The sequence below is a fragment of the Schistocerca americana genome, chromosome 4 (genome assembly GCF_021461395.2).
Source record: "Schistocerca americana isolate TAMUIC-IGC-003095 chromosome 4, iqSchAmer2.1, whole genome shotgun sequence".
In the NCBI taxonomy this organism is placed as follows: domain Eukaryota; kingdom Metazoa; phylum Arthropoda; class Insecta; order Orthoptera; family Acrididae; genus Schistocerca; species Schistocerca americana.
This window is the reverse complement of record NC_060122.1, coordinates 725,672,344-725,698,045: the sequence shown is the minus strand read 5'-3', so window position 1 is coordinate 725,698,045 and position 25,702 is coordinate 725,672,344. Positions and strand designations below refer to the sequence as shown.

General features: G+C 44.2%; 1 protein-coding gene across 2 annotated transcripts in view; it reads right to left on the bottom strand.

Annotated features, from left to right (window-relative positions):
* The window catches only part of LOC124612402 (CAAX prenyl protease 2), a 102,143-nt gene that overhangs the window by 71,528 nt on the left and 4,913 nt on the right, over positions 1 to 25,702 (bottom strand). For both annotated transcript variants that reach the window (XM_047140586.1, XM_047140585.1), the window contains exon 4: positions 12,258 to 12,425. In XM_047140586.1, the coding sequence (XP_046996542.1) occupies positions 12,258 to 12,425 (168 nt within the window). The remainder of the gene's footprint in view (positions 1 to 12,257; positions 12,426 to 25,702) is intronic.

The following is a 25,702-nucleotide window of genomic DNA, read 5'->3' as shown; positions in this document are numbered from 1 at the left end:
TGCCTATCACACATTACAACGCTCTTCAACTGACGGCGGTCTCTGTCAGTCGACAGACGAGGTCAGTCAGTATGCTTTTGTGCTGTAGGTGTCCCTTCACGTTTCCACTTCACTATCACATCAGAAACAGTGGACCTAGGGATGTTAAGGAGTGTGGAAATCTTGTGTACAGACATATGACACAAGGGACACCCAACCACCTGACCTAGTTCGAAGTCCGTGAGTTCTGCGGAGCGCCCCATTCTGCTCTCTCACGGTGTCTAATAACTACTGGGGTTGCTGATATGGAGTACCTGGTAGTAGGTGGCAGAACAATGCACCTAATATGAAAAAGTAATGTTTCAGGGGGGAGTCTGGATGCTTTTGATCACATAGCGTATATTACTGAACGACTGACTAACCCAGGCCACAGTCACCCTATCTCATTTGCAGGTCATCTATCTAACAGTTACCTAGGGCACCAAAAAAATTTATTTTCAATATTTCATATAATTAAAATGCTGTCAAGGTCTACTCATTAAGAGGTACAGAGGTTTAACACACTAAGCCAAGTATTTCAGTTAGAAACAGTGTGTGACACAGCGTAATTCAAAATGCACAGATTACCCACACTATACTTAGCCAGTATTTAAGAATAAGAACGCTTAGCGACTTACAACAAACTTTACACATAATATCAAACCTATATGAACCTCACTGACTACCCCTCCCCCTTTTCACTGTTCATGCAGTAACACTGCAGCATCAGGCATGACATTTTAATTTAGTACTTCTTTGCTGTTAACTCTATCTGCAACATGTTTGCAGACAGTATCCACATATCATTCCACACACAGTTCAGGAGACTGACGTACATCTTCAAGATGGGAGGGTGACCGGAGCAACTTCGTAAGAGGGCATACCTACTTGGATGGAAATATACAAGTTCTACAGACTAGGAAATTACTCTGAAAAAATTCAGAAACCCTAAGAAGATGTATCAATCACTCTGACTAAGGTTATTACATGGTGTAAAGAGACAAATGAAACATTCTTACTTTTTAATATTCATTCTATGTTGAGAATAGATATTGGGATGTTATGATTGACAGAAGCTACTGAGGTGGTAAGTTCAATGATGTACATGTTCAATGACGATATACGGCTCATTAATACAAATGTACTTCTGATGTTCTCTAAAGAGAGATAGAATTGTGGTATTGAGTTTCTTATCGGCATCAGCAATGCAGTTGAAGTAGTTGTCCAAAAAAGCCTTTCAATAGGGTATAGTCAAAGATATAAAAAGATAACGAATAAATGCATTAATTTCAGTACATCCATTATGCAAATGCATTAAAACATACTAAGTCCAATCTACATAGATAGTCCGCAAGTCACCGTACGGTGTGTGCCACAGGATACCCTGTACCACTACTAGTCATTTCCTTTCCTTGCAAATAGAGCAAAACTGTCTATATGCCTCCGTATGAGCCCTAATTTCTCATATCTTACCTCTGTGATCCTTATGCACAATGTATGTTGCTGGCAGGAGAATCATTCAGCAGTCACCTTCAAATGCTGGTTCTCTAAATTTTCTTAACAGCTTTCTTGAAAAGAACATCATCTTCCCTCCAGGGATTTCCATCTGAGTTCCTGAAGCGTCTTAGTAACAGGTGTTGTTCGAACCTACAGATAACAAATCTAGCAGCCTGCCTCTGAATTGCTTTGATGTCTTTCTTCAATCTGACCTGGTACAGATCCAAAACAATCGAGCAGTACTCAAGAACAGGTTGCACCAATGTCCCATGTGCAGTCTTCCTTACAGGTGAAACCACTCTTTCCTAAAATTTTCCGAATAAACCGAAGTCGACCACTGCCTTCCTTACCACAGTTCTCACAATCTCATTCCATCTCATATTGCTTTGTAATGTTACACCCAGATATTTAAACTACTTGACTGTGTCAAGCAGGACACTACTAATACTGTATCCAAACATTACAAGTTTGATCTTCCTATTCATCTGCAATCTGCATTAACTTACCTGTTTCCACATTTAGGACTAGCTGTCATTCATCACACCAACTGGAAATTTTGTCTGAGTCATCTTGTCACTCAACTTCAACACCTAATCGTGCACCAAGGCATCATCAGCAAACAACCACCAATTGCTGCCCATTCTATCCACCAAATCATTTATGTATGTAGAGAACAGCAGTCCTATCACACTTCCCTTGTGCACCCCTTACGATACCATTAACTCTGATGAATACTCCCTGTCGAGGACAACATACTGATTTCTATTATTTAAGAAGACTTCATGCCACTCACATATCTGTGAACTTATTCCACATGCTCATACCTTCATTAACAGACTGTAATGGGGCACAGTGTCAAATTCTTTCCAGAAATCTAGAAATATGGAATCCGCCTGTTGTCCTTCATCCATAGTTCGTAGTACATCACGTGAGAAAAGGGCAAGCTCTGTTTCACCCAAGTGACACTTTCTAAGACCACGCTGATTTGTGGACACAAGGTTCTCACTCTCAAGAAAATTTATTATATTTGAAATGATAATATTTTCAATGATTCTGTAGCAAGCTAGGGATATTGGTCTGTAATTTTGGGGGTCCATTCTTTTAGCTCGCTTATAGACTTGAATCACCTCTGACTCTTATAAGAACTAATGTAGGGAGACACCAAATTTTCCTGAATTGAGATGCAAGAAAAATCTTTCCTTGTCCTTCAGGAGGTGCTAATATCATCTCCAGCCTTCGCACTGTATGACGAAAATGCTGAGATAGAACTTCATACTGGTACTAGTGATTATGAAATAGGGGCAGTTCTCGTACAAACTCAGGAAGGTTCTAAATAGGTGATAGCTTATGCTTCCAGAATACACTATAACTGAGAAAGAGTGCCTTGCAGCTGCCTGGCAATCAACAAGTTCTAGCCATATTTATTAGGCAAACCACTCACCACTTTGACTGACCACCATCCTCTATGCTGGATGGCTAACCTGAAGGTTCCATCAATCCACTGGTGAGACAGGCACCAAAGCTTCAGGAATATGTCACAGTGGTATAAAACAATGGATGCAACCACCCAAAACAACAGAAGTAACTGCCTTTAGAGATATGTTGTGATGGAGAACAGCAGCGTAAACAAAATCTTGGGCAATGTTGTGTTAAATGACATTGCTGCTGAACAGAGATAAGCCCAGCATTGCTTAGAACCATCAAACCTTCTAGGAGGAACTGACTGAAGGAAAATTCCATAGTAAGTAGGACACTGAATAACTATGATCTGATGCAGACAAAATGATTGCTTATCATTCCAGTTCATCTATGGCAAACTGGTCAACTATCCTGTAGTTTTTCCATGATGCTCCTGTATCAGGCCACAGGGATTCGTGAAAATTAGAGAGGATCAGATGCAGGTAACACTGGCCATATCTCTGTCACTCCATTAGACACTAACTGAGCCACTGCAAGGAATGCCAGTGAATGGGTAATGTGCCACAATTACCTCTAAGACAGCGGGTAACGATTTTATGCCTGCAAACAGCACCATTCCACCAAACTGAAATCTACCTCTTTGGGATGTTTCCAAAGCCAACAATTGAGAACTAATGGATAATATTCTAGCCTGACAACCTCTCCTAAAGCTCCAGAAATTACACGGTTCCTTGTAGAAGATACCATTTTGAAGTGTGGAGCACCAACTGTGATAATATCTCATCATCAAGATTAGTATCACACAGGTAATTTCACATTGTGACATCAATGACAGAATGAAAGAATGATACTTGCCTACCACCCACAGACAAATGGCCGCATGGATCACTTTAATACGGCATTGGCAGATAAGCGCTCAGTGTATGTTCATGTTGAGCAGAGAGAATGGAATGCACTACTGCCTGCTGTGACATTCACATATAACATAGCGAAGCACACTACGGGCTTCACACTGTTCTTTCAGCTCCATGGTCGCGAAACCAAAATGATAATGGATACACTGTTACCTCTTTAACTGGACAATACTCTAGGAGATTATGTAAAACACCTCATCACCAAGACTGAAGAACCATGACAGCCGACTCACTTTCAGACCCTGGATTGTAAGGAAAAGGATGAGAAAGCTACAGGGTGTTTCAAAAATGACCGGTATATTTGAAACGGCAATAAAAACTAACCGAGCAGCGATAGAAATACACCGTTTGTTGCAATATGCTTGGGACAACAGTACATTTTCAGGCGGACAAACTTTCGAAATTACAGTAGTTACAATTTTCAACAACAGATGGCGCTGCGGTCTGGGAAACTCTATAGTACGATATTTTCCACATATCCACCACGCGTAGCAATAATATGGCGTAGTCTCTGAATGAAATTACCCGAAACCTTTGACAATGTGTCTGGCGGAATGGCTTCACATGCAGATGAGATGTACTGCTTCAGCTGTTCAATTGTTTCTGGATTCTGGCGGTACACCTGGTCTTTCAAGTGTCCCCACAGAAAGAAGTCACAGGGGTTCATGTCTGGCGAATAGGGAGGCCAATCCACGCCATCTCCTGTATGTTTCGGATAGCCCAAAGCAATCACACGATCATCGAAATATTCATTCAGGAAATTAAAGACGTTGGCCGTGCGATGTGGCCGGGCACCATCTTGCATAAACCACGAGGTGTTCGCAGTGTCGTCTAAGGCAGTTTGTACCGCCACAAATTCACGAAGAATGTCCAGATAGCGTGATGCAGTAATCGTTTCGGATCTGAAAAATGGGCCAATGATTCCTTTGGAAGAAATGGCGGCCCAGACCAGTACTTTTTGAGGATGCAGGGACGATGGGACTGCAACATGGGGCTTTTCGGTTCCCCATATGCGCCAGTTCTGTTTATTGACGAAGCCGTGCAGGTAAAAATAAGCTTCGTCAGTAAACCAAATGCTGCCCACATGCATATCACCGTCATCAATCCTGTGCACTATATCGTTAGCGAATGTCTCTCGTGCAGCAATGGTAGCGGTGCTGAGGGGTTGCCGCGTTTGAATTTTTTATGGATAGAGGTGTAAACTCTGGCGCATGAGACGATACGTGGACGTTGGCGTCATTTGGACGGCAGCTGCAACACGGCGAATGGAAACCCGAGGCCGCTGTTGGATCACCTGCTGCACTAGCTGCGCGTTGTCCTCTGTGGTTGCCGTACGCGGTCGCCCTACCTTTCCAGCACGTTCATCCGTCACGTTCCCAGTCCGTTGAAATTTTTCAAACAGATCCTTTATTGTATCGCTTTTCGGTCCTTTGGTTACGTTAAACCTCCGTTGAAAACTTCGTCTTGTTGCAACAACACTGTGTTCTAGGCGGTGGAATTCCAACACCAGAAAAATCCTCTGTTCTAAGGAATAAACCATGTTGTCTACAGCACACTTGCACGTTGTGAACAGCACACGCTTGCAGCAGAAAGACGACGTACAGAATGGCGCACCCACAGACTGCGTTGTCTTCTATATCTTTCACATCACTTGCAGCGCCATCTGTTGTTGAAAATTGTAACTACTGTAATTTCGAAAGTTTGTCCGCCTGAAAATGTACTGTTGTCCCAAGCATATTGCAACAAACAGTGTATTTCTATCGCTGCTCGTTTAGTTTTTATTGCCGTTTCAAATATACCGGTCATTTTTGAAACACCCTGTATAATGCCATGCACTGGTCAGCGAGATACTGCCTGTGAGACATGGTGTAGATTTTTAAGCCTGTGTAAAAACTGGACTATCTGAAAAGGTGCTAAAGCACTACTTTAACAACTAAAATAATCAATTTTTGACAATATATTGTAATTGGACACCTAAAAAATATACCCACCAAGTGGTGGCAGGAGAACATATACACACACAAAAAGGTTTCACTTATGCAAGCTTGCGGAGCCAGTGGCTCCTCCTTTCGGCAGAAGAGTTGAAGGGGAAGGAAGGTGGGTGAAGGAAAAGGACTGAAGAGATTTAGGGAAAGGGTTGCAGTTTGCAAAAGTCACCCAGAACCCCAAGTCAGGGGAAATTTACCAGGCAGGATGAGAAGGAAGGACTAATTGTTGTAGACTGCACTGCATGCGATTTGAAAAGCTGAGAGCTTAAAGGTGGCAGAAAGGGTAATATGCAAGACAGATTACTGCTAACTGTCATGCATGAGTTGATAAGAGTGAAGAGCTAACCACATTGTACATGATAAAGGTGGGAGTGGGGATGACGAAAAATAGATGGAAGCATCACTTTGCAACCCAATCCCAAAACCTTTCCAACAGCAAACCTGACATTGCACCCAGCCTTTAACAGTTCTGGAGGGCAATGTTGGATGTGAGGAATTCTTGGAAGGCTTTTCAGGGATGATTTTGAGGTAGTGGCGATGGATTAAGTTGGGGTTGTGGTCAGAACTGTTCAAGGCAGGGTACAATGTCAGGTTTGCTGGTGGAAAGGTTTCAGAATTGGGTTGCAAAGTGATATTTCCAGTTGAAATTATGTCTATATGAAAGTAGGTCCTTCACCAAAGCAGCATGATTAAATGCTGGTTTCGGGCTGAAAGTGAGACCCTTGGATAATACAAATAATTCAGGAGGGGTGAGTGATTTGCATGAGTGGTTGAGTACACTGTACTGTTGTGACTGGTTCTTGTGATTATGAGTTATTACTGGTCTGGGAGGCAGTGGTGAAGGCTGTGGGATGTTAAAGAGGTTGGTCCAAGTTAGGTTTGTAGGAGAGGAGTGGTGGTTGATGGTGTGGCTGTTTGGGGAGCTGCAGAGGCACAGGAGGGGAAACACCACTGTTAAGGTAATTTACAAGAAGGCGGGATAGCTTTCTGAGGTGAAGTCTGGCGTGTTGTTGCATTCTAAAGTTGGCTTGGTGGATGATACCATCCAAAGAAACATGAGGGGCAGATAACTGCAGGGTTTTGTAGAAGGCAAGAAGTCTGGTGAAGTGGCGTATAGGTCACAGATTAGTCGGGTAAGTGCAAGAGATTTCTATATCTAAAAGTGTAAAAGACCCTGGTGTAGTGTAGGATTACATCCACAAACAGGCACTTTCATTGTAGACCTTTGGGAGTAACTCAAAAGGACAAGCAGGTTTCAAAAAACAGAATGTGGGACCTTAGTTTTCACAATGCAAAATCATGTTTTCAATAAGAATGGATGTAATATGTGATGGGATTCATATGGCAAGAGAGGACAGTTTGGAGTGTTAGAAAGCTGGGATTGGCAAAAACGAGAGGCAGAAGGTGGAAGTAGATAGAAAAACAGAAGAAAAGCAAGGAAAAAATTCGTAAAAATCAGAAAGTAATACAAAAATTGTGAGAACAAACAATGGTTAACAAGAGACAAAGAGTGCTAGAGAATTTTTGCCAGAAGAGTGGTCTATGATTAAAAAGAGATGGAAATATCACTTTGCAAACCAAACCCAAAACATTTCCTACAGCATACCTGACACTGAACCCTGCCTTTAACAGTTCCGACCACAATCCTCACTTGATCCATCACCACTACCTCAAAATCATCCCTGCAAAGCCTTCCAAGAATTCCTCACATCCAGCACTGCTTCACAACCTTTCTTTGGGTCCCTATAGCATGACCCTAACCTCTCCGCTGCAGAACTCCAGGCTCTACATTCCCTAAAAACTGATAGCTCTATCATTATCCTCATAGCAGGAAAGGTTCTACCACTGTGGTTCTTGACCAACAGGAATATGTTAGTGAAGGTCTATGCCAGCTGTCTGACACCTCTACATACAGCATCTGCCATGTAGATCCCATCCCTGCGATTCAAACTGACCTGCAGTCCATTTAAAAACTTCAGGCCCCTCACAAGGACTTACACATTAATCCATAGAAGTTCTTACCCCACCCAAACCATGCACTCTCACCTTTTACCTTCTTCCGAAGATCCACAAACCCAATAATCCTGACCGTCCTACAGTTGCTGGCTTCAAAGCAGCCGCTGAACATATATCTGCCTTAGTCGATCAACATCTGCAACCCATAGGATAAAGACTTCCCTCCTATAGTAAAGATATCAACCATTTCATAGATTGTATGAAATCTGTGCCTGTCCCATTCCCACCACACACATTGCTTGTCACCACTGATTCCATCTCCCTCTATACCAACATCCCCCACATACATGGTATGTCTGCTGCTGAACATTTCCTCAGTCAGCACCCACCTGATTACAAACCTATGAAATCCTTCCTGGTTACCTTAATCAACTTTATACTTACTAACAATTGCTTTATCTTTGAGGGACAGACTCACAAACAGATCAAGGGTACAGCCATGGCAACCAGGATAGCTCCTTCCTCTGCCAACCTTTTAATGGGTCACTTGGAGGAGGAGTTCTGGGGTCCATAAGGGTTCAGCCTCTGGTTTGGTTTAGACACACTGATGACATCTTTGCCATGTTGACTCATGGTGAGGCTGACCTGTTAAAATTCCTGGAATCTCTTAATACCTTCTCTCAATTAAATTTCACATGGTCCTATGCCACTTTCCTTGATGCTGATCTCATCCTCACCAAAAACCAGCTGTACATTTCTGTCCACATTAAACCTACTAACAAACAACAGTACTTACATCTTGGCAGTTGCCATCCTTTCAATGTCATACAGCCTTGGTATTCAAAGCAAACATATTTGTTCGGATGCAGACTCTTTACAGCAATACACAACCATTCTCACCTCAGTCTTCACTGGACGTAATTACCCCACCAGCCTAGTTCAAAAGTACAGGGCTATTACAAATGATTGAAGAGATTTCATAAATTCACTGTAGCTCCATTCATTGACATATGGTCACGACACACTACAGATATGTAGAAAAACTCAAAGTTTTGTTCAGCTGAAGCCGCACTTCAGGTTTCTGCCGCCAGAGCGCTCGAGAGCGCAGTGAGAGAAAATGGCGACAGGAGCCGAGAAAGCGTATGTCGTGCTTGAAATGCACTCACATCAGTCAGTCATAACAGTGCAACGACACTTCAGGACGAAGTTCAACAAAGATCCACCAACTGCTAACTCCATTCGGCGATGGTATGCGCAGTTTAAAGCTTCTGGATGCCTCTGTAAGGGGAAATCAACAGGTCGGCCTGCAGTGAGCGAAGAAACGGTTGAACGCGTGCGGGCAAGTTTCACGCATAGTGATGTGAAAGATTCAGTGTTTAAACCTCCTCTACCAAGAAAAGTGCCAGAACTGCGAGCTCGCATCAACAATGCTTTCGAACTCATTGATGGGGACATGCTGCGCCGAGTGTGGGAGGAACTTTATTATCGGCTTGATGTCTGCCGAATCACTAAAGGGGCACATATCGAACATTTGTGAATGCCTAAAAAAACTTTTTGAGTTTTTGTATGTGTGTGCAAAGAATTGTGAAAATATCTCAAATAATAAAGTTATTGTAGAGCTGTGAAATCGCTTCAATCATTTGTAATAACCCTGTAGATTTCCCAGGCCATCACATCAAATCCTGGTACTGCTGATCCCTCTAGAAACCAACTTTGGAGCACAGCACTTGTCATTAAGTATTATCCTGGTTTTGAATGTATTAATCAGCTATTTCGACAAGGCCATGGCTCCCTAAAATCATGCCCTGAAATGAGATCCATTCTGTCTGAGACTATGCCCATCACACCTAGAATAGCTTTTCATTGCCCTCCCAATTTCCGCAATATCCTTGTCCGACCCTATGCTCCTTCTGCACCCATCTCCCTATCCTATGGCTCCTAACCTTGTGACTGTCTCCACTGCAAGACTTCATATGCACTCTCCTACCACTACCGATACCAGCCCTATAATTGGCTAAAAATATAGTGTCAAAGGGAGAGCCACCTGTGAAATGACAAGTCATATACCAGCTCTTATGTAAACACTGTTCGGCCTTTTACACTGGCATGACTACTACCCAGTTATCAGTTAGGATGAATGGGCACAGGCAGAGGGTGTACACTGGCAACACACAATACCCTGTTGCAGAGCATTTTACCACACGTGCCACCTGCATTCTTACCCCAGACACTAGTTCCTCAAAACTCCGCAGGTGGGAACTAGAGCTACAACATGTCCTTGCTTCTCACCACCCACCTGTCCGCCCCGGTAGCTGAGTGGTCAATCCTAAGGGCCCGGGTTCGATTCCCGGCTGGGTTGGAGATTTTCTCCGCTCAGGGACTGGGTGTTGTGTTGTCCTAATCATCATCATTTCATCCCCATCGACGCGCAGGTCGCCGAAGTGGCGTCAAATCGAAAGACCTGCACCAGGCGAACGGTCTACCCGACGGGAGGCCCTAGCCACACGACATTTCCATTTTATTACCACCCACCTGGCCTTAATTTACATTAATTCCTTCTGTCTCAGCATTTTTTCACAGTAACTACTGCTTTCTTCACTTCATTTTTGTTTTCTACATCTTTCATTTTTCTGACCTGTCAATTTTTCACCACGTCTTCTCCCACCTCTGTTACACACAATGCACTTAACTTTTCACTCTTATTAACTTGTGCACATTGTTTTAACAGTAGTCTCTGTTTTGCATATTACCCTTCTTCCACCTCTGTTTTCCACCTTGACAAAAATGCAGAGGTCATCCACGTCACCCGTATGAAGCCCTACTAGAGTGCTGAGGTGCAGACGAATGATGGGGCCTTCTTGTTGAAGGAAGTTAGCACAATGATCGCCAGGCTTTGATGGAAGGGGATTATTTTGATGCTCATCACAGTAAAGAGGATGTGACAACGAGAAGAGAATGTGAGGATGTGCCAGCACTGCAATACATGAGGCCACTGACAAGATGCTGTTTTTAGACTCCAATGATAACTTCTCAAACTGTGGGAGGTTGTTTCTCCATGAGATAGCACAATGCCACGAGCTGTTCTGCATGCAGTGTGGCACAGAAGTTAGCGTTGCTGGCTGGTGTGCCACAGGTCCCCAATTTAAACCTGACCACCAGTTACTAATTTCTGTTTAGAATTTTCATTTCTGGAAGGTTCTCATTATTTTTTTTTTTTTTTTTTTTTTTGGGTATACTGGAATATTCAATGTGTGTATAAATAGCAGCACTCTCAGTCCAGGAGTTGAGTTCAGTTCTGCCAGAATGTTAGTGCCTGTAATAAATGTTCTTTCAGTGCTGTTGTACTCGATTCACAACTCTGATTTCAGATTTGTACCTGATTGTGGTTATGATATGACAATGTGATCTGAACTAATACTAACCCAAGTTGGCCTTAAAAGACTTTTAGTACTTATTGTTCAGTCCATAATACTAGTAGTCTAGTTGAATATATTTGACTTGCTTAAAATGTGTGGTTTTTAAAATATTATATGAATATTATAAACAAATGACAAACAACGTGAGCAATCTAACTTCTTTACATATTAAAGATACATTAAAGCTGACTGCCATGCCACGACTTGAATCAAGATACAAGTATTTGTAGTTACTGACAGCAAAAGGTGTGGGTTTGATTTTTTGTTTTGATCCACTGAACAGTTTAATTTGCCACAAAGTTGTTATCAACAGATGCTCCTTTGCAGAGTGAAAGATTTATTCTACAAATGACCCTTGTTGTCATGGTCTTCAGTCCGAAGACTAGTTTGATGCAGTTCTCCATGCTACTCTGTCCTGTGCAAACATCTTCATCTCTGAATAGCTACTGCATCCTACATCCTTTTGAATCTGCTTACTGTATTCACCTCTTGGCCTCCCACTATGATCCCCCCCCCCCCCCTCCAGTCATCACTTCCCTCCAAATACTAATTCGGTGATCCCTTGACACCTCAGAATGTGTCTATCAACTGATCCTTCTTCTGGTTAAGTTGTGCCATAAATTTCTTGTCTCCACAATTCTATTCAGTACCTCCTCATTAGTTATGTGAACTACCCATCTAATCTTCAGCATTCTTCTTTAGCACCACATTTCAAAAGCTTCTATTCTCTTCTTGTCCAAACAATTTACCGTCCATGTTTCACTTCCATACATGGCTACACTCCATACAAATACTTTCAAGTAACGACTTCCTGACACTCAAATCTATACTCGATGTTAACAAATTTCTCTTCTTCAGAAACGCTTTCCCTGCCATTGCCAGTCTACATTTTATATCCTCTCTACTTCATTAGTACGATTGTCAAAAATCCCCATCTGTTTTTATTTCTGGATTCTAAATACAAAAATAACAAATTTGTAAACAAAAAATTATCACTAGTAACTGGAAACAAAAAGAGTACAGCAAGTTCATAATTATGTTGTTCTTACCTACGCCAAAAAATAAGGGACATACAAATACAGCTGTCATTGGTCGGAAACACTGCAGCAGAAGTGGTAGCATGCAAGCTCTAAATGTGAATTCTTCAGACAGCGGGGCCACAACATGGTTTCTTAGCCATATTAAGTTCTGTGCATTTGCCAACCAGTACCTCGGCTCTGAAAACAACCAAAACACAACAAAACCAAATTATAATGAATTACTGTTATACAAATGTATTTTTGTTCACAATAAGTTTTTATGTCGAAACTTTCTGGCAGATTAAAACTATGAGCCAGACCAGGACTCAAACCTGGAACCTTTGCCTTTGCGGGCAATTGTTGCAACTACTGAGCTACACGAGCACAACTCACAGCCCCCCCCCCCCCCCCAAAAAGCTCTACTTCTGCCAGTATCACATCTCCTATCTTCCAAACTTCACAGAAGTTCTCCTGTGAAACTTGCAGAACAAGCAGTCCTGGAAGAAAATATATTGTGAAGACATGCATTAACCAAAGCGGAGTGGGGAAGGGGGGGGGGGGGAGGGAGGGGGGGAGGGAGGGAAGGTAAGAGATGTACTGATGGATGTAAAGCTGTGAGGGTGGGTCATGAATCGTGCTTGGACAGCTCAAGTCAACAGAGCACTTTCTCACGAAATGCAAAGGTTCCAGGTTTGAATACCCATCCAGTGCACAGTTTTGAGCTGCCAGGAAGTTTCATATCAGCGAGCGCACACTCCACTGCAGAGTGAAGGTTCATTCTAAAGAATTATTTGTTGTTTATAAGAAATTAATCAGCAACAGAACTTCAGTGTGTAATAAAAATAAAAAGTCAGAACACATTGAACAGCTTGTCATATACTGAGCACTGAGAAGCTTCATCATCATCTTTGTATGCAATAGCTGTAACTGTTATTCACTTTCAAACAATTGGAAGTCCAGGTTGGAACATCAACAATATTGCGAAAAGGGTAGATTGTTACTCACTCTAAAGATGACATGTTGAGTTGCAGACAGGCACAATGAAAAGACTGTTACACACTGAGCTTCAGGCCAAAACCTCCTTTAGAAAAGAAAAGAAAAGAAACTGCATGAACGCACGCCCGCGAACCCATCCACCTTACCCCCCCCCCCCCCCCCCCCCCCCACACACACACAACATTTTTACACAATCAGGCACTCATCATGCACACATGACCACTGTTGAATGGAAGCAGCAATCCAGAGCGGGTCAGGGAAGGGAAAGGGTTACCAGCGTGTGGACAGGAAGAGAGAAGAACATTGTATGGTGGTGCATGCAGGGACTAGATGACAGCAGGACCAGGCTGCCAGGCTCAGCATTGTGAGGCTGTGGGTGAAGGGGGGACAGGAAATGGAAAAGGGGAGGAGCAGAGAAAGGGAAAGATCAATAGGGGGCATAAGCAGAGGCAGCATGCAATGAGCGTGAGAGGATGTGAATTGGGAGGAGACGACAGGACAGGGGATGAGGGTGTGGAAACTGACTGGATGGATGGATATGATGGTATGGACGCATGAGAGCAAGGTTTTCAGCACCCGTACGAAAACAGATTGAGATGAGTGTCAGTAAAATACACTAAACAGAAGGATAAAACAGCACAAAAAACAAAGGTGACAAAAGTTGGAAAACTGTGTGTGTACCTGCACAGAAACACGGAACGAAGTATTGCGTCAATATTAAACCATTCACTACCAGGAAGAACGTGGCATAAGGAGCTAAAACAAGACAGCAGATGGATATGGCTGGCTGACGGCAAAAATAAAAAAGGAGCCAGCCATGCTGCAACACACTAAAACCTTCAGCCTAAAAGTTTAGGCCAGAGTCCAGAAACATCACAAAACTTTAAAACTTTAGTCACACTCGTCTCGTCATCAGCTAAAATTAGAGGGCAGATTCCCGCCAATATTTTGCTGCCCTAGTATCACAGAATAGAATGCATCCTGTTAAAATATGGTGAATAGAGACGTGCACCCAAGAAGCACCACAAAACTGGGGATCCTATCGCCGTGGTAGCTATATGTGAGAGGGTAGTGCCCAATTTGATGACTTGTGAGTGTCATTTCATCCTGCCTGAGCAACTGGCAGGAGGAACACCATGGCTGGGTAGCTGAATTCACAAACCGCAGCTTACTGGGCATCACCGCTAGCCATTCCACATCCCACAATTGCATACACTTCTTGTGTAGCACAGAAACGACAGTCTCCAAAGGAATAGGACGCTGTGCAACATTCTGTCCTCTGCACACCTCCATGGCTGCCCAATTAGCTTGTTCATTTCTCCATATCCCTACATGGCCTGCCACACAGCCATATAGTTGGTTATATATCAGCTGGGACAACTTCTCAGCTGGATATAGATTCTGTAACGACTGTGAGGCACTAAGGGAACTGAAGCAGATAAGAAACTATTTGCCCCAAATACGAAGCATCTGTTCCAGTGCTTTCATGATTGCGTGGAGCTCTGCTGTGAAAATGGTATTCTCGTCAGGAAGGCGAATCCTGGTGACATTACAGAGCAGCCAACGGAATTCCCTTGTTTGGAGCCATCAGTGTAAACTACTGTTAAACTGAGATGCACATCCAAAATGTTAAAAAATAGATTGGAATGTAAGATCTGGTGTACTATCTTTTTTCGGTTTAGTCAAGTCTAAAATAAGTCTGGGTCTCTGGAGGAGCCAAGGTGGAAATCTGCTCCAACCTCAGTGTAAAACATTAAGACCAGCCACAGCCATCGCTAAAAGGCAATCCTGTGTGGGAATCCCATAGGACCTTGTAGCTTGTTGCTGGTTACGAAAAACCATGCCTGTGGAAGCGGAGCAATGGTACGGTATGCACATGTGTATGGTGTGGACAGTTGTTTCATATGTCTGGCGCACCTTAAGTAGTCGTCGCCTTATATTAAGTGGTGGTTCACCAGCCTCCATACACACTTGGTATGGGGCTTGTTTTGAATACCCCAGTGGCAACTGAATCCCTTCGTGGTGCACCACATCCAACATCTTTAATCAAGGTCTCACAGACCCATACGCCGTGCATTCATAATTGAGCCGAGATCACACAAATGCCCTGTAAAACTGGAGCAGACAACCCCTATCTGCTCCCCATGTACTGTTTTAAGATATTTTCAGATACTTACAGCCTTAAGTGACGGTTTTCCCAGGTCCTTGAGATGTGGCAACCTTATAAGTTTACAGTCAAATATGAGGCACAGAAATCTCACTGTGTGTTTAAAATTAAGAACAGTGTCCCTCATCCTCAACTCAGTAAAGTTTAAAATGGAATGAGAAGAGTTAACAAACATTGAAGATTTACTTGCAACTCATGTGTTGTCATTGTAAGGCTTGAAGATGAACAAAACCAAGAGAAGTCATCCACAAAGAAAACTGGCAGGACTTTTCACTATTGATGTAATGGTATTAATAGCTATGGCAAAGACAGTCACACTTAAAACACTACCTTGAGGGACACCAGTCTCCTGCTCAAAGCGATCAGACAGGATATCACTGACTCAGTATCGAAAATACTGTGGCGAGAGAAAGGACCGAATAAAAATGGGAAGCCAACCAAGTTAACTCCATTTGTGAAGCTGTTCGAGGATAAGATGCTTCCAAGTAGTATCGCAGGCTTTCTCGATGTCAAAAAATACACCTAGAAAGCGATGCTGGTGCAAGAAAGCCTGTTGTTTACCTGCCTCCAGGAGGGCCAGGTTATCAAAGGTGGAACGATACCTCCTGAATCTGCACTGAAAGCGACTAAGGAGTTGCCTGGATTCTAAGTTCAGCCAATGCGGCGGTTGACCATCTGATCAAGGTCTTTCCTATGCAGCTAGTGAGGGCAACACTATGGTAACTACTCAGGCATGTATGGTTTTTTTCAGGTTTTAAAAGAGGAATCAAAATGGCCTCATGCCATGAGACAGGAAAGTGATCTGACACCCAAATGGCATCAAAAAGTGCGAGTAGGATATCTTTGTTTTGCCTTGTAAGGTGCCGCAGCATACTGTCATGGGTTCTGTTGTGACCAGGAGATATTTCACGAGCCACAGACAATGCAGTATCCAGTTCCCCCTGGAAAATGGGCAGCTGTAATCTTCATCATAGGTGAACTGGAAGTCCAAACTGCTCCTGTCAGCAACCACTCTATGGTGCTGGAAACCTGGATCCTGACTGGCTGTGGCAGTAAGTGTAGCAAAATAGGCCACCATCATCCCTACAATGTCTTGCGGATTGGTTTGGAGAGAGCTGGTTCCCCCCTAGAGCAGCCATGGGGCACCTCCTTCCTCTCCCAGAAATTCTCTTGATGGTCTCCCATACAACCAAGCTCCTCATGGAGTTCAGGAACTGTTCCCATTACCTTTTCTTGCTCTCTCAAATAATCTGGCGACATTTTGCTATCGCCACCTCAAAGGCTGCAAGAGTCTCTGCAGTTGGCCAGCACTCAAACCTATACAGAGCAGCATGGCTGGTTCTGATTGCAGTGTGGCATTCATCACCCCACCAAGGGACAGGCTGCCTCTTCAGTTGTCCCATGGACAGTGGATCATGTTGGTAATACAATCCACCCATTCCTCAACATTGGCATGATGTGCAAACTGGGCTAGCTGCCTGTGAAACATCCAGTCTGTTCTACTGAGTACCCATCGTAGCAGTTTCCTTTTGAGTTCCTCTATATCTGGCAAGTGGATCCAGATTGGGAAGTGATCACTTCTGTGCAGGTCACCAACCACTTCACATTGAGCCATGGGAGCAAGGGCTGGAGAGCAACGCGGGAGATTGAGGGCAGAGAACAACCCAGTTGCAGTGCAGAAGTGCTTGCTCTGTTCTGAATTTAGCAAATATGCACACAATGACTAGAGCTTCTTTGTTCGGTGCATCATGTGGCGGCAGGTAAAGGGAAAATATTCTCAATGGATGACGCACTTGCACTGATATGGTAACTGCTTGAAAAATTGGTTGTAAGGGAGAGGCGAGGAATGGTAGTCAGTAGACGAAAACACCTACTCCTCCTCTAGCTCTCTCTCCACTCAGGTCAACCTTTTCTTGTGGAGTATGTAGCCCCGAAGCTCAGGGGTGTATGATTGATGGAAATTAGTCTCCTGGAGACACAGACACAGTGGTCCATCCTAAGATAGTAGACGAAGTTCCTCCACATGCATCCTGAACCCCTGAAAGTCCCACTGAAATATGGAAGCCATCTATCACGGAGGTAACATCTTCATCCTGTCTCTCCTTCGGGGTGGGGAGACTGCAGCAGGTGGAGGTTCAGTCGTGGGCAAGATGAATGTCCCACACATATCTCATACTCCAACACCTCCGGGGAAGAGTCAGATGAAGCATCAGGTAGAATCACATTGACATGGTCCGATGGTTTACCACTGGATTTTACTTGATGTTGCTACTTTACAGCAGCTTTTTGGGCTTTGCTGGAGCTGGAGTAGGAGTGGTAATAGCCATGGTGGGCTTCTGAACAGCCTCAGCCGTTAGTCGTGCCTGGCACTCTCCCAAGTTGGTCGCTGTGCATTTGTCTGCTGTTTGGGGAGAGTGGGGGGGGGGGGGACTACTGGCTCTGAAACACCTGCTGCTTTAGAAGTGCACTCGCCACTTCTGTTTGTGTAGAGGCATTTGCTGTTGGAGTAGGTTTCTGAACCATTGACACAAAAGATGTAGGAACTGTGGGAGGCTGCATGGACTTTTAGATCTTTTCGGCCTCACCATAGGGAATACACTTGGTTGTTTTTTATTTCGTGTACTTTGCATTCCTCTAGAAAGATTCTACAGTCCCTACTTCAAACAGGGTGATTTACAGAGCAGTTGATACATCTGGTTGGAGATGAGCAACCAACTCCTTTATGAGTGGCCTTACCGCAGTTGGCACACATCACTTCGCCTTTACTTCCTAGGGTTGTATGCCCAAAACGCTGGTATTTAAAACAGTACATTGGGTTTGGGACATAAGACCTTACATTTAGGTGAAGAAAGCCTGCCTTGACTTGCTCTGGGAGTTTGGGGGTGTTGTAGGTAAGAACGAAACTGAACATCCACAATTCCCTCTGGAGCCCACTGACTCTTCAGTTGGTAGATCAACTAGGTCCCTACATGGTATCACACCTTTACTGAAGTAAGAAGTGCTGTGGCGCTCTGTATTGTGGCATATTTGCTCAGGCACTTAGCACTCCATAGGTTAACAGCTTGTCGGGAACTTGAAGCTCCAGCCAACAGTGTCCCACTTCGCAACTGCTTTATAGATTTTAGAGTTCTGGCAATTCCTTTTAAGCCCTTCTGGATGTAGAAAGGTGAGACTTTCTTGACACTTCCTTCTTTCCTTTTTATTATTAGGAACGCTGATTACTAGCCTGTGTTCTGTTACTCTTTACTGCCGTGTACTGCCTTACTCTTGCATCTGGAGGGCTGGCTACCTAATCCCTCTAATTAGCTGGGGCGTTAGTACTTCCAGCGGCCCACCTTTCTGGCTGGGAGGAGTAAAAGAAAATTTTGGAGGACCCATTTTGGTTCCACAAGGGAAATAAGGTTCCACTCAGACAGAGCCCTGCGTGCCTGAGTACGCCTTATACAACTGAGGTGTGGCAGGTTTCCCAGAGGTTGCCCACTATATAGAGGTTTTCACAGTTCTCGTGATCTGGGTGGTCAAGCCAAGATCCCCATTCCCTGTGACATACAACGATCCACTGCCATACTGCACAGAGGTTGCTTAAGCATGCCCAGAGCTTATGGTGACAGAGGAGTGGCGGCACTGACCAACCCCCAGCTCAGGAACACTGGGGTTGCCAAGCCCCTACCCAGCAAATGAATGCTGAGCCCCTGAGCGTGGGGGAAACTGTTTGCTGAAGCGTGTGGGGACAGTAGGTTATTGTGGGCTGAGGCCAGGATAATTTCTGGAGCATCTACATCTACATACATACTCCGCAATCCACCCTACGGTGCTTGGCGGAGGGTACCTCGTACCACAAATAGCATCACTGGGCAGTGTTGTACAGATAACTCCCTTCTGCACAGTTCAGAAAATCTGGGTGTGGAGGGGAGGATCCAGATGGCCTGGATTGTGAAGCAGCCACTGATAGCAAGCATGTTATGTTCAGTTGCATCCTGTACCATAGGGTGGTCCACTTTGGCAGTGAAAAATCATCCTGGTGGATGATTGGTTGGAGTCAAACAATACAAAAAGCTGCACAATGATTGTAACAGAGCTGATATATATCATGACCGCTTTCACAAGTGGTCCGGCATCTGATGGGGTAGGATAAGCCTGTGATAAGACTGGAATAAGAAGTGCTGGGTGGGTGGATTGGGCAAGTCTTGCATTGGGTCTTCCACAAGTCCCTATCTCTGTGGCAACGGTTGGGATTGTGAGTGGCATAGGGATGGACTAGGATGTTGTGGAATCTGGATGGGTTACAGAACCCCACTTCAGGAGGGGTGGGGGAAGTATCTTGGGAAGGTTGTCTCTCAACCATGACTTAAAGATAGATAATCAAAGCCCTGATGAAGTATATGGTTCAGTACTCCAGTCCAGGATTGCATTGGATGACAAAGGTGGCACTCTTTTGTAGTGGGTTCTTGGGTGGTGTGTAGGGATATGGCACTGATCTGTTTGCGAAGTAGTTCTGGGGCATAGTGCCTGTCTTTGTAGGTCTTTGAGAGAACATCATAATCGACAAAGGAGTTCTTTTCACTAGAGCTATGATGCACTGGGTGGCCACACTGTATGGGACGAATTTTTTGATGTGGAAGGGACAGCAACTTTTGAAATGCACGTACTGTTGGTGGATGGTTGGTTTAATATGGACAGAGGTGTGGGTAGAGCCACAATAGAGGAGGTCAACATGCAGGAATGTGACATGCTGGGTTGAGGAGAACCACGTGAAGTGGACGGGACAGAAGGTGTTGAGGAGGTGCAGGAGTGAGCCCTTCAGTCCTTAGTCCGGGTCATGAAGATATGATCAATGAACCTGAACCAGGCCAGGGATTTGGGGTTTTGGGAGGTCAAGAAGGCTGTCCTGCATATTTGTTTGCATACCTTCTCTTCAAAGGAGAAGAGGTTTTGTGTTAGGATAAAGTTAGTAAGGCGTGTGAGGAAAGAGGCAGTGGTTTGGTGTCTGAAGGATGCTAGGTGTTAAACAGTGGCAAGACCATGGGAATGAGGGACGTTTGTGTATAGGGAATTGGTATCAACAGTGACAATTAAGAAACCAGGAAGTAGATTCTGCTAGTCCCTGTCCTTCACAAACCTGGTACTGAAAAAACACATCTACATGGCACAGGCATCCCAGAACCACTTCTGCTCCCTCCACAAGATCCTGCTACTGTGCATCAGATCTCTTTATCTCTACCGTCCCCACCCCTTTACCTCCTGGATCCCTAACTGTCACTGTTGACACCACCTCCCTGTACACCAACATCCCTTATGCCCATGATCTTGCCGATATTGAACACGACCTTTCCTTAAGTCCTTTGGACTCCAAACCCACTATCTCATTCCTCATACACCTTACTAAATTTATCCTAACACACAACTACTTTTCCTTTGCAGGGTAGGTATACTAACAAATCTGTAGCACAATCATAGGTACCCACATGGCACCCTCCTATGCCAACCTCTTTATGGGACATCTGGAGGAAACCTATCTGGCCTCCCAAATCCCCAAACCCCTGGTCTGATTCAGGTTCATGGACTATATCATCATGATCTGAACTCATGGCAAATACACCTATTCTCATTCCATCAAAACCTCAACATCCTCTCTCTACCACCCACTTCACCTAGTTGACCTCAACAGAGTGAGCCACCTACCTGCACACTGACCTCCTCCTCTCTGATGGTTCCATCCATACCTCTGCACATCAGACCCACCAACCACCAACAGACCTGCACTTTGACAGCTGCCATCCCTTCCGTACCAAAACATTCCTCCCATACAGGCTGGACACACGGTGATGCTGTATCTGCAGTGACAAGAACTCCATGAATGTCCCACAAAGGCCTTCAAAGACAGGCACTACCCCCAGATCTAGATCAGAAACAGATTTCCCTTGTCATATCCTACACACCACCAATCCTACCACCATCCACAATAACCAATTATAAATTAATGCCCCCTTCATCACCCAATACACCCTGGTGCTGGAACAACTGAACCACATCCTTTCATCAGGGCTTCGATTATATATCATCATGCCCCGAAATGAGGGGGCACCCTACCCAGGGGCCACTCACTGGTGAAAGCAGCCGTGTCACATCAAGCTCTGCAGCAATCACTGCACAGCTTTTTATATTGTTATGACCACCAACCAGCTGTCCAAACAGGATGAATGTCCACTGCCGAACAGTGGCCCAGAGCAACGTGGACCACCCTGTGGCACAACATGCAGCTAAACATAACATGCTTGATTTCAATGGATGCTTCACAATCCTGGCCACCTGGATTCTTCCCTCTACCACCAGCTTTTTCTGAAATGCGCAGGTGGGAGTTATCTTTATAACACATTCTTCGTTTCCAAAAAGTTCACCCCCCTTTCTGGATATTCTCCCTACCCCTACGCTGTGCCTGACAGCATTGTCCAACTGCCATCAAGTCCCTGCATGCTCTGTTCTTCTCTCCCCCTTGCCATACTCTGCTATCCCTCCCCGTCTCCCTGGTCCACTCTAGACTGCTGCTGTCATTCAATGCGAAAGCAGCAGTCTGGCAGAAGTGGCCGTGTGTAGGCGAAGTGTGCTGTGCTGTGCTATGTGTGTGTGTGTGTGTGTGTGTGTGTGTGTGTGTGTGTGTGGTGTGTGTGTGTGTGTGTGTGTGTTATACTGTGTTTTCTGAAGAAGGCTCTAGCTGAGAGCTCAATGTGTAACTTTCTTTATGGTGTGCCTCTCTGCAACACGGTGTTTCATTTTTACAGTGAGTAGCAATCTATCCTTTTCATAATATGTTGTTATTAACTTTTAATGGATTACCTTCATCTAAGTTCACTTGTCAATGAGACTTTGTATTTGGAAACAACACAGAGCATGGCACATATTTCTTCATAGTGTGTACATAATCTTCAGAAATACGTATACTGTATAATGAGAACCTTTCAGGATATGGCTGGTTGGATTTTGGCATTTTGTTAAGTGTGGTCATTACAGATAGTAAGGAAGGAGACGCAACAGCAATCAGTCGCAATCCCGTTAATTTTTATTACTGTTGCATATTTTGCTTTTGACTACAAATAAGTCATTTTCAGTGCATTAGAGTTACAATCCAGTACATGTCACCATGTAGTCTTACTGGTGTACAGGCAGTTCTTTATGGAATCAAAGTTGATTACTGATAGTGTACTTCCTGTGTTGGAGAAGGTCAAGGAAGGAAAGGCTAGCCAATTATCAAATGTGACCGCCATAAATTTTAAGGAAATCACTGGAAACCTGAGTCTGGATTACTGGATCAGAACTGAATACAAGCCTAGTGGCTTAACCCCATGCCACTTCACTCAGTAGCTTCTTTCAGAACTCTGCATATTAATTTAAGTGTGTAGCAGCTAAGTTCATAACAAATATAAATGAAAAGGATATGCTTGGCCTCCAATGGTCTGATATGTTTGGAATGTAAATTTCTCACCACAGTGCAATGGTACGAGTCATTCTCATGAAGAACTTTGTATTTGGCCATAAGCACCAGTTAATAACCATTCTTTGTTGAAAGCCAGCACTTTCATAACATAAAGGAGCAAAAATACCAAAAATGCACATATCAATAGTTTGTGAATATATAACTACATTATTAATCAACAGAATGACACCCAGCTTCTGGGCAAAAAAAAAAAACTTTACTTACAAAAAGAAGGAATATGAAAATTCCATGTCACATCAATGTCTGTCTCCCTTAACAAAATCCCCCCCCCCCCCCCCACACACACACACACAAATTTGTGACAAATTACTGATTTTAAGTTAAACATCTGTTCAACATAACTTCATCTCTTTATGAAGCCCAGTCAGAGGCCTCTCTGAGCCAATATTGCAAAGAAATGCATTTACTTGACTTCCACCCATCACTGATATTGGAAGAAGGTATCTAATAACTGGTAGCAATAATATGCACAAACCTTTACTGATATCCTTATCAGGTGGTGGAACTGAGGGCATCCAAAGAAACTAAAGGTTAGCAAATATTGTTTTGTTTTGGTTTGGTTTAGGGTACAAAAACAAGTAGGATCATACATGTCAATGTCAGAACTGTGGAACACGAAAACAAAGAGAGGAGCAAAAAATGACTACATGTTAATTCCAATTGATAGAAGAGAAGAAAGCTAAAAATAGGGATGTGGAGGAAGGTCTGTAAAATACGCAATAGAGAAACGGTGGTCCTGAACTAAAAATTAAATTCCTTCACCATACTGCTATGATGGATTAAAAGTAAAACACAGTTAACAGCCTGCGCAGTGTTCGTTACAATGGCCGATAGCTAAGAAAGCAAACACAAACGAGAATGTAAGTGGTTAAAAAAAGGGCATTCCGTCAGGAAATGGTTGACTGTCAAAAGTTGAGCTCAATGAGCACAAAGGGGGGGGGGGGGGGGGGGGGAGCACAACTTAACAAATGGCGATGGCTAAAAAGACCATGCTCGATACGCAACCCTCATGGTGAGAGGGCCGAGATGACGTCGTCCAAGCCGCTGGGAGAAGCTTATTAACCTGGAACTTGCTCCCATGAAGAAAGGACCAGTGGTGATGCCAAAATGCTATCACCTGCTGACAGATGGCAACACAGAGATCATCAGAAGGAATGGAAGAACTAGTGGGCAGAGGTAAGAGGACTGCAGCCTTGGCAGCAGCGTCAGCTGCCTCATTTCCTGTCAGATCAACATAACCAGGAATCCATAGAAACATCACAGTGGCTCCATCAAGAGTGAGCAAGTTACAGCTTTCCTAGACCTGCTGCACTAAGGAATGGATGGGGTATAGCACACAAGAGCTTTGAAGGGCACAGAGAGTTGGAGCAAACAACGCAACTGAAAAGCCTGTGTTGCCAGATATACTGCATGGCCTGATACAGGGTGAAGAGCTCTGCTGCAAATACTAAGCAGTGTTCCAGAAACCAATGCAGAAAAACTTCAGTGCCAATGACGAAGATACACCTGACACCAAGGTCAGTGGGAGAGCCATCAGTGCACACAAAGGTATTATCATGAAGTTTTGTGCGAAGGTTGTGAAACTGAAGGTGACAAGAGTGTAGAGTAGTGTCCTTAGGAAGCAAACAAAGGCCAAGGTGAACACAGGCCACCACATGAAGCTCAGGTGGTGAAGGGGTGTGCAGGTGCGTGAAGTTAAGCTGCTGGAGCAGGAGCCGAAAGCAAACTCCAGGAGGTAACAGAGAAGAGGGACATATCCCATGCTGGCGATCAAAGAAGTCATCTAAGAAGGAGGCATAGGATGGGTGGCCCCGCATGGCAGAGAAACAGCATGCATATCTGCTGAGGAGAAACTCACAGCGGTACGACAATGGTAGTTCGACAGCATCTGCATACAGACTCTCAACCGGCCTAGTGTAAAAGGCGCCCATGGCAAAACAGATGCCATGATGGTGGATAGTATTGAGATGGCGCAAGAGGGATGGACATGCATAAACAAAACGTCCATAATCTAGTTTTGACCACACAAGGGACCGGTACAAATGGAGGAGAGTGGTTCGATCTGCTCTCCAGGAAGTACCACTGAGGACATGTAGGACACTGAGGGGCCACATGGTAAGACATATTGGTGGACCAAGAAAGTTTCCTATCGAGCATGAGCCCTTGGAATTTTGCTGTTTTGATGAATGGAAGAGCAACAGGCCTAAGGCATAAAGAGGGTGGAAGAAATCAGTTGCATCGCCAGAAATTTATACAAATGGTTTTTTTCAGTGGAAAAGCAAAAGCCACTGTCAGTGCTCCATGAGTGAATATGATGAAAACATTACTGAAGATGCCACTCAATGACACAAGTCCGTGGAAAACTGCAATAGATGGCAAAATTGTCAACGAAAAGGGAGCTGGAGATGCCCGGCGGAAAACAAGCCATAACAGGATTAATGGTGATAGCAAAGAGGAAGACACTCAGGACGGAAGCCTGAGGCACACTGTTTTCCTGGATGAAGGTGTCCAAAAGGCAGAACCCACACGTACCTTGGAAACTTGGTCTTTTAATAATTCCTGAAGGAAACAGGGCATGTGGCCACAGAAGCTCCTTGTTTGTAGAGAGAATGAAGAGTCCTCTAGTAGGTGTCATAGGCTTTCTCCAAATCGAAAAACACAGTCACAGTCTGGGATTTCCGCAGAAAACCAATCATGACACGGGTGGACAAAATGACAATATGGTCTACTGCATACAGCAGAACAGTACACTCGAAACCCACCTGGGCAGTAGTTAGTAAACTGCGAGACTGAAGCCACCATACCAGCTGGGCAAGAATC